The sequence below is a fragment of the Adelges cooleyi genome, unplaced genomic scaffold (genome assembly GCF_023614345.1).
Source record: "Adelges cooleyi isolate 19-005CV unplaced genomic scaffold, UGA_ACOO_1.1 ACOO_flye_CR_arks_rails_tigmint_CR_PRNA_247, whole genome shotgun sequence".
Classification (NCBI taxonomy): Eukaryota; Metazoa; Arthropoda; class Insecta; order Hemiptera; family Adelgidae; genus Adelges; species Adelges cooleyi.
In genome coordinates, this window is record NW_026095912.1 from 10,475,011 (window position 1) to 10,487,519 (window position 12,509).

Here is a 12,509-nt window from a genome sequence, read left to right on the forward strand (position 1 = left end):
GCTGCCAGGAAATCCTAACAAGAAAAAAATGTTTCTATATGTACAGTTTGTTGGTAAAGGGGAATAACACCATTATTTTATTGTCAAACTCAATCTCCCAAGAATTGATGCAACTATTCTTTTTACCCTCGCTCCGTCCAAATAGTTGTCGAAAAAAAAATTGAGATAAACAATGAAAAATTTGTAATAAATATAATATATTCCTGGTGTTGTGTGTGTAACATTGTTTAATATTGTGTTTTTGCCTCCAGACATAATACAGAAAAAGTAATATACTTTCTGTTACTCGAACGGAAAAAACGACGACCAGCAAACGACGACGACTCGACTGTGGTGAAAAATTCTTGCAATTACACTTTCGACCCGCCCAAAAAGAGGGTGGACAAGTGTAAAATGATCGACGACATCGACACCAATTTCTCACAGATCAGCGCCGGTTCACCTGCAACGCCTCGCAGACAGATATTACAGTAAGTTCTGACCATTTATATTTATTCGAGTTCCCATCCGTTTGTGATTGAAATTTCCCAGAAAAAATACTATAAACATAATAGTATTTACCATCAGTTTCAGCGGACCGGGCAATACGTTTTGTATGGATAACATTATTTTTGAAACATAACTAATTGACCCATTCTGCTTGAGTCATGTTGAGTAGGATAAAATTGAATTGATAAAAACTAAAAGGTCATCAAGATATCTTTTTTTTTCTCTCTTTTTGAAACATCCAGTCTATACAAGATTAGTACAATAAGTTATATAATACATGATGACACAAGTGATTTGTAGACAATGGAAGCTTGGAAAAAAGAAGCCGCCGACTGACGGCACTCTTATGGGTTTTGATTCTTACTTAAGGGGAGAGGAAATCAAGGCACCACTTCCTTTTTAGCTATTTGTGGGGGTTGTCGGGCATATTCCCTAGTGAAAGATTTTGTATATGATTAGAAAAATTCTTTAAAAAAAAAAAAGTAATCTGGTAAAAATGAAATATGGTATTTTTCCAGTTGATTACTTTTCAAGTTGTCAAAAATGTTTTAATAAAAAATTATGACTTCCCGTGTTAATCAAATGCGAAAAAATTGACCATTAGGAAGTATTTAGAGTTAAGCTTTATTAAGTTATACCTACCAATTCGTAACTGATTTATTACTAAAACCGTTACATGATGTTTATTAAAATGTCGTACAAATTGATATGAGTTTTGCCGTTGACGTCTTAACAGCGTCGCCGAATTGTCTGATTCACAAAAATGATTTTCTTACATTTCTCAACACGGGTGTTAAGAGTAGAAGAGGAATTATTTATGATTTCGAATAATTTTCCACTTCCCAGAAAACGCCTTGGACACTTTAACGTTACTCAGAACTTAGGTGTGACTGATACTTATATAGATGGGACGCGTTCCAATGGGGCGACTGCCAAAATAAAATTGATGTTTTATGTAGATTTCTCTGTTTTTCTTAAGCGTTATTACATCCTTGAACCGAGGCAAGGCTGCTTACAACCCAATAGCGCGCATTTTGAAATCAACAAAGTGTCATGATTTATAATAATATACTATTTGTAGGACATTTTATGCCGCATTTAGTAACGCGCATATTGTGCTTACTTCAGTGTAAGTTTAGCAACTCATAGTCTGCCCGATAATTTATGACCGTTTCTGTGTGCCAGGTGTGCTCTGTACCACTATCCGCTATGCATAAACTCCCATTTGTGTGGTTACTTGTAGCGAACGTTACAACACTACCCGAGTTTAGTGGCTTGGTCACGAGAAAGCGTCGACAAAGTTTTAGTTAATTCGATCTTGGATTCGAGGCACTTAAATTATTGCGGCGGAATTCAATAGAGGTTTAAAGTTAACCAGCAGTCCCCTCCTGTCGAATAATTTCTATAGTATATTTCAGTAGTTTTTAATTTTAATACTTGGTCATTGTGCATTTTGTAGTTTGTATTTTATGGTTCAAGTGTTAAATGGTAGGTTCGCAAAAGTACTTTACCCATGTCTGATTATTTCGCTGATATAAAACCTCAATGATGATTGATACATTTTACATTTATAAGTCTTCATTGTTTTCTGGGTTAATAATATTTTATTTGTTTTAAAGGCAGCCCTTACATATACAGCGTACTCCAAACAAATCGAAACTTTTTTTGGAAAGTTAAATCGTATTATAATTCCAAGTTGAACAATTTATCAATTTTGAAGATGATTTGTCGGTTTTTTTTTTCAATTGTATACTTGAACTTACTTTTTGATCTACAGACTGTATATAATGGGTAAATGTTAATTTTCAGCACATTTTACTGCATTTCATTATAATTTAATCGGTTTCCAAGCAGAACTAAATTATGCTATAAAAATATATCTTCAAGATCAATTGTCCCATTTTCCAGCTCTTTTCCCCGAAAGGACTTTTTGGCGAAGAGGAGTCCCACTGTGTTTTTTAAGCACACTCAGCCGCAAACGCCTGGGCATGCATAATACTTATTATATTATAATACGATTAAAGATTTAACGTTTTCGGTAGTGTACAAAATGATTTATCGCCTATTATTTTAATAACTGCAAAGCGTAAGACGCTAACTTGGAAACAAAGAAAAATGATGTATAAGGAAATAATCATAGTATACTTACTGTATGAGGTCCTCAAAATGTAATACATATTTTTTCTCTCTTAATGTTTAAATTTTAACTGAAAGCAGGTATGCTGGACTATAAAGTTATAATTTGAATATTATGGTTAAATGTTATGAAATACAATATCAAATGTTTAATATTCAGTATTATTTCTGTTTCTATTAAATGAAATTAAAACCCTAGTCATTGAGTGTTTATTATTAAAAATATTATATATTCATACTACAGTTTGCAACAAATTCGTTTTATACTTTTTAGAATTACAAAATTAGTTCAAAATATAATTTTTTTATTACCATTTAATTCGAGCTCAATTAAAAACAAGACAGACCAAAGCCTATCAGATTTACTCGCCATTTGGACACGCCTCCGAATAGCATGACAAATAAAAAAGTGTACTGTGATTATGTCAAACGAACAAGAGCGCCCTGTTATTATTTTAATAATGTAACGTAATTATTACTGCTTGTTAACCACTATAATCTCACCTAAACCCCTTTTACTTCAAATAATTCAAATTTGCTTTATATTGATTCAGAAACATAATATGTTTGTTAGTGTGTGGTCACGAAATCTATTAGGTTTGTTTAACAATTGTATCGCTCTTTTATTTCTCTTGTTTGTCAGCACTTAAAAGTTCAAACTGAATTTTTCTTTAACAACTGGTCGGCGTGTCGAATCGGACCAATTCAAAATTTATTTTAAAAATTTACGAGAACAAAAAATATCAATGGCACTGCAAACAAGATTAAATTTTTGTGGTATATCTTTTCTTAGCATCTTAAAGTTGAATAAAGCTTTTTAAAAAATTGATAACTAGGCCCTATCTTTTCAGCTTTCTGATTCCCTTTGCAACATCAAACAGTTTTACTTCAGTTGTAAATAACTTGAATGTGTACAATTTAGCTATTGGTTATTTGAACATATATTATGTTAAGATAGTAAATGATTGCTACGAATGACTAATCCAAAACTACACCTGACAAGTGAAAAATAAATATTCACATTTTACAAGACTTTTAGATTTTTCATTCTCCGTTCGTGTCACCTTGTCCCGGCTCATTGTCGACAAGCTTCACAAACAATAGGGTAATATTGCAAAGGTTGAGCCTCCTTCCCTATTCATCCCTCCACTGAAGTTGTTTTACCTTTATTATCTGTTATTCGGTTGAGCGGACAAAACGAGACGACCCTGAAAACGTTATTACATTTTTTTCAATGAAATAAAAATCAGAAAGAAAGCGCGTTTTTCATTCCTCGGAAAAATACATAATAATATAAGCAAGTGACAATTCCATCTGTCAAAAGAAAACCAATGACATCAGTTTAATATATTAACGCTCGGAGCATTGACGATTTGAATTATTTAAATGTAACCTTTTATTTTTACTACATTTCTTGGAACCGTTTCTTGAAAAAAAAAAAATACTAAGGCGAATAAATGAATTTAATTATCTTTCTTTCTCTTTTGCGTGTTGATTGTTGAAATTTAATATATTCTTTGCGACGGTGGTCGATTCGGTCGGTGGAAATTTGTAAACGGGACGCATCATGACTTATTTTAATAACTTCGCTGTAGTCGTCTTAATGCCCGGACTATGGAAAATAATTAATATTCATAACCCTTCTGCCGTATTATATTTTATAATCCAATTTGGATGGCGTTGAAAGAAAGCCGAACCAAGGCGGTAGCGGGGCCGGTGTGGTATTGTTACATTATTTATAATTACAGCTGTACTTCTTTCCTTGGTCTTTATCCACAAGAGCATAATACGCGTAAGGAAGGTTAAATTACTCATAAACGTACCAATAGGCTGAGTATAAAAGTTGTACAGGGTGTCCCTAATGTCTAGTTAACTCCAGACGAGTCTTACAAGCCTACAGTAATTGTCAATATTTAAAATTGATATAGCGATTGGTTTTTTTTTTTTTAGTATAATTTTTGAGAAGTAAGTTAAACAAACGGTTAAAACATAAAAAAAAACACACAAAATAGTTTGTATTATTTCATAAATATTTTATTTGCCATTCATTACCACTGCAAAACAGTTAAACGTTTTACAAACCTACATTTTTAAAACTTTTCTTTGCTACTGTGGTGCAATCATGAGACCAATTTCAATATTTAAAGGGAGACGTGAACTTTTCAAATTTTTAGTTATTTGGGTGGTGGATAATTTGTGATCTAGGGATCGGCTACACTACAAAATAGGTCCAGTGGTTTAAAAGTTGTCATGGATCCAGACTAAAAAATATTTAATAAATAAGGCGGTGTCCAATCGACAGCCCTATATTATATTATAAACAATATAACAATACCTTATCTATAAGCCATGCACCAAATCTAAAAGTCTTATGGAAATTTGAAAAAAAAGAATATAACAACAAATGAAGGTTTGGGAGAGGATTGGTGAACGATTTTAGGCTCTATTGAATTGTATAATACAGATTGTATAGTACGATAACTAAATAATTTGCACACTCAAATTTAAATTTTCAATAATTATATAACAATAAAAAAAAATGATATCACCATCCTTTAGGATGCTTGTTTAAAATCACAAGAATGGAAAGCGACTAGCGACAGATTAATTTTCGATATTGCACATTTTGTATAATGAAGTTGGTTTTCAAGAAAGTTTTCATGTTATAAGTGACATGACTGGGTTATAACACCACCAAAGTATCAACTTAACTCAAAATTTCTTTTTTTAGTAGGTATATTAGGTTTAACTATAATAATAATAATATACAGTAGGTCGGACTCGTTGGTTAATATTGTGCGACAACGACTTAAGTCTTCACTTCATCTCTTGCCGACAATGGATGATTTTCATTGTATTGTTTTACTTAATCGCTTTTAATTTAATCATCTAAGGCGAACGGCGCCTGTTAATTAAATTATTCGGCGAAATTTCTATTAACGGATTTTCAGAGCAGCGGAGAGTTTTCGTAGTAATCTAACATGGTGTTCTTTGTAAAGATGTTTCCCAGTAGGTCGTCCCTGACCTAACCCATCCCGATTGTTAATGCGATTTATTTGAGTTAGGTTAGTTTAAATTTTGTTAGTGTATACTGCTGTCTTTGAATTAATTAAGAAAAAATAACAGCACTATTTCAAACTGAAACACAGTATTTATTTAGATTTAACATGGCAGTTTAACTTATGTCTTATGGCCGTTGTAATCGCGGTTAATATACTAAAAACTATACAATAACGTAGCGACTGGTAATGAACCGGGTTATTAATTTATTTGTGGACCACGCTTTGAAATAACCCTCGCATACTTACTTGGCGCTAAATTAAACAAAATCAATCCGAGTCTAAAGAGAATAGAATTGATAACATAATGTCATATTACAGAAACTTTCATACGTTTTGCTTTTATAGGGTCGTCAGTGTAAAAAATATTTTGTTCTTGAAATCATACAAATCGTAGGTTTTATATTATGTTTAATTATATTATTATTATTATTACTTACAATTAGAATACTATTATCGTACATCATAACCGTAGTAAAGTAACGTCCCCCAAAAATCAGAGTGCATTATCCGGTTGACCTCTAGAGTCTTATAAAACCTTTCCAGCCTATTGTAAAACAGATATAATTCAGTTAATTTGCTTTTTAGGAATCGCGTTTACTTCAGAAGAGGCAGTTACAACAACGGGGCCTCGACCAGCGGCAACTTGAGTACTGGAATGGACGGCTCGTCGACGTTGGCCGGTATCTTATCGCCCTTGCCGTATAGGTAAGTCTCATAACACAGTATCTACTTGTCTACCATTTCTTTAAAGGGAAAAGGAACTACAGGTCTATTAAAATATGAACTACGTGTTTTTTTTAACCCCGACCGCTTGAGTCGTTTGAGAAGTTTGTTCTTCACTTTACCCCATTCACGGACGAATAACTTAATTCCACCTCTTCTTTGTCCATGACTGGGGTAATTTATAGCCCAGGGAACTGGAGTGATTTATATAGTCCTAGGGAAAACTCTAAGAAGATAAATAAATAAATACTCAAAGTTGAGTGAACTAGACGAGTTGCTCGTTGACAAATCGCATAAATATAAATTCATTCAAATGAATGCTACGGGGTTCAAATAATTGCGGTGGTGAAGTAATTGATTGAACGTATTACCGTAGGCATATCACAGCCCGAACTCAATAGCATTCGTTATAAAAACCAATGGTTTTGTGATTGTATAGCTTGTGACAAGCACTCGTTTAGTCCGCTCCAAGATGGGTATCGACTGACTTTGAGAGTCATCGAATTTCGCGTTAAATTACAGGTCGAACAGCTCAAATTACCGTTACCTAAACCACAACTACAAGGGCCCGTCTAAACCACCTCCAAGTTCGTCGCACGGGTCTTACACGACTCACAGTCAGCCCAACAGCAGTGGCGGCAGCAACAGCAGCATGGAAACGGTAGGAGTAAGTGCAGTGCGATCCTTGCCGGTTGTTCCGCCGTCACCTGTGCATCACGCCAAACAGTCGAAAGTCGACACCAACCATCCGTCAAGTAAGAGTAAAACCAGTTAATACTAGAACAGCAGTTATCGTGCACGCATATTTTATTATAATAATCGAGGTTTAAGGTCGACAAATCAAAATCATCTTCTTCATAAACTCTGTGCACTCAACTGTGATTGATCAAGACACAATCGTCTTGATTCGACCACGCCATAGTCGACTCTTGGTTCTAGTTTATCATATTTTCAACTAGACTTGGAAAAGACGCATATCATTGTGACAGGTATCACAGACAGTTCTGAAGAGAAAAGTATCTCAAGAATGTGTATAAAAGTAGTATAGGATATGTATGAAGGAGCAAAAACTATAGTTAAGAGTGTGTGTGAAGAAACATAAGACATAAGGTGTTCGTCAAGTCCATATTTGTTTTTTCTTAGCAACGGATGAACTTACTAAGTTATAGGGTGCTGAAGATCGGTGCCTATTGTTTGTTAACAACGCGGATTTAGTGGATGAGAGTACAGAAGTTTTGGAAGCTTAATTAGATCAATGACTAGAATATGAAAGATAATATGTAACTTTTTATCGGTGAATGTATCGTCTCTTTTATGATGTGTACTTTTTACAGCAGTAGGACCTACGCCACCAGAGTCACCGTCGCATGTCCAAACCCATTGGAAATCCAGACTGACATCTATTCGAAATAGCGTTTTGGGTTCACCCAGATTCCACAGGCGCAAGCCACAACGTAAGTAGTCGACATCACCATCGAATCTGTCAACGTATCATGTGGTTTTCTATGTGTATGTTTCAGTTGATGTAATGGATAATGTGTACAGGCCAACTCCGCCGGCTTCTCCAGAAATTACAAAGAAATCCTGGTTCGGTAGCTTGTTGGCTTCCGAAAAAGACGAATCGTTTACCATTTTGATGACCGGAAAACCGCTGTCCATCATCAAGGCTGACTTGATACACGCTCTCCTTTCGGTAAGCATTCGGTTACCGTTTAGAAGAAATGCTTCGAAAATGATAACCAACAATAGTCAGATGGCCCGTTGCCTTTTAATTAACCCTAGCTAACGCTAACCATTCGTCGATGAGGCTGAACGCTGATAATTTGTAAAATTAAGGTTTAGAGTTAAATTAACTGCTGTTTATATAGCGGAAGCGTATGATTCGCATACAACTGCTTTATTACCTCCACTCGACTCTGTCATACTTGAGTATTTAGGCAGTGCGCACTTGCGTTTATAATACTCATCTCGGGCCTTTCTTTGTTTCTCCTTCGCCGACTTTCATTATTTACATCTAGGAAATAGCTCGTTACGAACTCGAGACACAAAGGACTTAGAAATCTCAAGTGGGACGTACGCGAGCACGTCCTGGAGTGCGTTCGAAATTCAAACACCAGCTGTACTTAGCCCATTGTGTTTTTCCATGCGATTCCATTCGAAATAGGTTTTTACGTTTATGATGCATTGCTATTTGGTACCGATCTTATCGGCCTATGTATATACGTTCGAGGAGCAAATAATAGATAAAATCCGAGACGGCTTATGTAATTTGATTCCCTAATGCCGATCCGCGGTGTGATATTGTCGGTGACAAGACAATCTTATTGACTTAAGGCCATGATGGATGGATGTGCTCACAAACTTTGTTTACTGTCAAGTTGAAATATAAAAAACCAAATTTCTTATTTTTTCTTACAACCGCTGAACTTTTCCATCAAAATCTTTTTTGGGGCTTATAAAAATAAAAATATACAGGCATCACTTCCAAATAGAAAATAAATAAATTTTACTTACTTTCTTTGTTTTTTAATCGGTCAAAATCATTCGGTTCAACCAAAAAGTACAAAATAAACTGGTTTAGTTGTTGATTGGTACTACTAAGTGGTTATGCAAAACCTCTAAATTTTATATATTCGAGTTTTAATGCATATTATGTTATGCAGTGAATTTCATTTAATCTAAACACACATTTCCAAAAAGCAAATAAAAATGTTTAACATATTGCATGTGATGCGGAATGCGAAGAGATCTTTTGACGGCAAAATTTATATTGAAAAAACGCCAAAACATTAGCAAACTTGAAAATGCAAAAACTTAGTTATTGTTAAAAAATATATACCCGGTTTAAAATTGTTTGAACATTAATCAAGTATCAGAAGTAACACTAACTCCATTTTTAAACGTAACTAACAAATAAATATTAGGAAAACAAGTTTTGAAAAAAAACGTGTTAAATATAATATAACAAAATATTGTTTTTGAAAATGATCGGTAAAAAAATGCATTTTTCATGTTTTAGACATTTTGTTAAACGTTATTAAATTTGTATAAATGTTGTATAAAATATTTGATTTGCAACACATTACAAATTCAACAGTGTAGTAACGTTTTACATACGTTTTTGACAAAATTATCTTTAAAGTTATTGATTGGCTTATAGTTATCACTATGAACCAGTATAGTGAACGGCCTCGGTACAATAATAAAAGCACTCGAGTTAACCCGACGATTGTTATAACGAAAGCGCGAGGGTTGCGGTTGGGACGAAAAGTTATATCGGGTGTGCGCTTTGTGTGTACCGTACGCAGCCATGGCGAAAACGTGCAATTAAAATGCACCACAGCTTCGATATGGCGGCGGCGTATACACACTATCATATTGTATACGTGTGCTTACCGAGTGGATTTCGTTGTGAAGGGTGACGAGAAAACGCCTAACCGCTGCAACTCCGGTAGTATAAAATGCTCAAACCCAAAGTTTCCATGGCAACGGCACGCGTACCGGTGTACTTGCATGTGTGCACACACAATGTACCTTTGTGGCGAGTAATTGACTAGAAGTCTGTCCCGTGTCTACCTACCCCGTGTGTGTACGCTTCCGGCTACCCTGTACATATTTACCCTTTTCGTATACACAACTCACGTGTCCCGAGTCCCCAAGTCGAACCGCATACCCTACACCGTCCGGGTCTGTCTTCCCCTGTCGTTTTTCAAAATGGATATTTGATCGCACCCCTTAAGGCCACAAAGGTACCGCGTGTACACACGCAATGCTATTGTAAATTCTCACCTGTACGCCAAATGGTGTGACGGCCAAAGCTACAGTGTGGTCGTCTCAATGGTGCTTTCGGCTTGTCTGGATTTAAACCTACATTCTATGTTAAAACATCAAAACTAACCGAGTGAAAGTCAGGTGATTAAACAGTCCCCTTTAGTTAGTTCATACCACAGTTCTAAAAAACTTGCAAATTCGACATATTTTTTAATATCAACTTCTTTTTTTAAATGTTGCAGAGATGTTTTTTTTTTTAATTTTTTAAAAAAATTTATTTCGAAAGCAATGTTTTTTTTTTTACTGACTTCTATGTTTTTGGGGTAGCTGATTTAAAAATTATTATCAACTTTTTTGGGTTAAAGAGCAGTTTTGTAGACAAAATTTAATTTCGTAAACATATTTTTTGTTGTATATCGATTTAAATTGTTTTAGATATATTAACAAATTATTGTATCAGTTTAGAAATGTAACTCTTACTTTAGAAGAATTGTAAAAGTAAACGCTTTTTGAGCATATTCAATAATGAATAATATAAAATATATGTAAATTGAAACAAACGAAAAATTTTGATGTTGAAATGGGATGCTCATCGTATATTTTAGACGATAATTGAATGTATTAAAAGAAACATAATTTTAGTATGACACAGTGAACACAGTATCTTAGACAATTTGCATATTCAAAAAATATTAATATTAAATTTACAGATTCAAATTTGGGTAAATGAGTTAATTTATACTAAAACTTTTGTTTACAAAAATATAGGTGAATACTAAAAGCCTTTATTGTGCTAGTAGTATATTTTATTAATTTCTAAAATAGTATTTAAGACAATCTTCAAATATTTTGTCAGACTACTGGGTAAGCGTTTAAGTCTTTAGCTTCACTTCCATTGTAATCATTACCACGCAAGACAATTTCTTTTAATTATTTTAGTAATCATTAGAACCATTTTGAAAGTAAACATAACTAGTGTTGATATGAAGTAGAAGTGCATTTGAATTTTAAATTATATACATGCGCTTTACTGTAATATCTGTCTAGATACCATTTCTGGCAATTGTAAACTAACATAATATGCATGTTGTCATTTTAGATAGCGGAGTTGAGCCATACACTAATCAACTCTGTGTCGTTTCACGTCGAGTACAAGAAAGGATCAGGAAGCACCGCCATGTTCCAAAGGCAAGTTCGTTTTCAGATAGCCATCACAGACATCACAAATTCGAACCCATCAAGAGAACCATTGTTTGCAATTGTATTTTCTCTGCTTACTGGTGAGTAAAATATAATTTATATTCAATCAATACTTATATTTTATGCAGTTACTTAAGTGTTAAAATGTTTATTGTGCATCCATTCATAATAAAAAACCACCCTGTCCCTTCTACTTTTTCTTGTCAGTCAATACTATTAATTTATTTATCTACTCTATGATCGTTTAAACGTACCTATCACTTTTTTTTTTACTTTCATCAGATGATTCCTGTAACGAACTTGGTTTTCACATTGTTTGCTGTTTTGTTTTCTCTTCTCGACGTAATATACTCAAACGATCGTTATCGTCTTTCCTTTCCGTTGCTTTTAGCACTTACCTGATCCTATCCCACGTAGAGCAATAATACATTTAGACATCAAAATCCATCACTTAACTGGATCTATCAAAATGTCAACTCGAAAATGTTATATCGATCTATTTCTACAGTAAGACGGTCTAGGTGCTTGAGAAATCAGATGGCAATATTGAACAAGTTCAGTGGAACTAGAAAATACACATAATAAAGTAGTAAATTATCAGAGTAAAATCAGAACAATTGAATAACTATTGGGGGTTTCTTTTTTTCTATAAACATTCTGAGGCAATCATATAAACTTTTTCTACGATTGTGATAATATCCCGCAGGTAACATACGCCGGTTTCGGAGGGTTTGTGAACAAATCCAGAAGCTGATGTGTGCCAGGAAAGCGCCGCCACCTTCGCCCAGGGCCGGCAGAAAGTTCAACGGGGACATATCGGAGAGCTCGAGCTGCGGTTCGGACGGGTCGGAGAGGCTGGCCGCGTCTTACGTGAGCATAAGAAGCGTGAGTATGCATCAGTAGAATCACTGAACTCAACATACGAAACGAGTCTGCTGCTTATGGAAATGCCCACTAGTGGGAGGCCGTCATTTTGTGAACAGTTTTTGTTTTGTCCATGATGTTTATTGTTCTTCGACATGGATATGTCTAATCGCTGGGGGTCATCAAGAGATAAAAGAGTAGATATTAGAAAAGTACCCGGGTCCTATACTTGTATATTAAGACAAATCCATGCGGCGGACGTCA

The 12,509-nt window shown here is 34.6% G+C and overlaps 1 protein-coding gene across 3 annotated transcripts in view; it reads left to right on the forward strand.

Moving 5' to 3' along the window:
* Positions 1 to 12,509, forward strand: part of LOC126836837 (serine/threonine-protein kinase BRSK2) — a 56,104-nt gene that overhangs the window by 39,939 nt on the left and 3,656 nt on the right. For 2 of the 3 annotated variants that reach the window (XM_050570491.1, XM_050570493.1), the window contains exons 8-14: positions 252 to 470; positions 6,273 to 6,392; positions 6,933 to 7,165; positions 7,745 to 7,864; positions 7,931 to 8,103; positions 11,281 to 11,461; positions 12,088 to 12,266. In XM_050570491.1, the coding sequence (XP_050426448.1) occupies positions 252 to 470; positions 6,273 to 6,392; positions 6,933 to 7,165; positions 7,745 to 7,864; positions 7,931 to 8,103; positions 11,281 to 11,461; positions 12,088 to 12,266 (1,225 nt within the window). The remainder of the gene's footprint in view (positions 1 to 251; positions 471 to 6,272; positions 6,393 to 6,932; positions 7,166 to 7,744; positions 7,865 to 7,930; positions 8,104 to 11,280; positions 11,462 to 12,087; positions 12,267 to 12,509) is intronic. The other variant, XM_050570492.1, reaches the window with a different exon arrangement.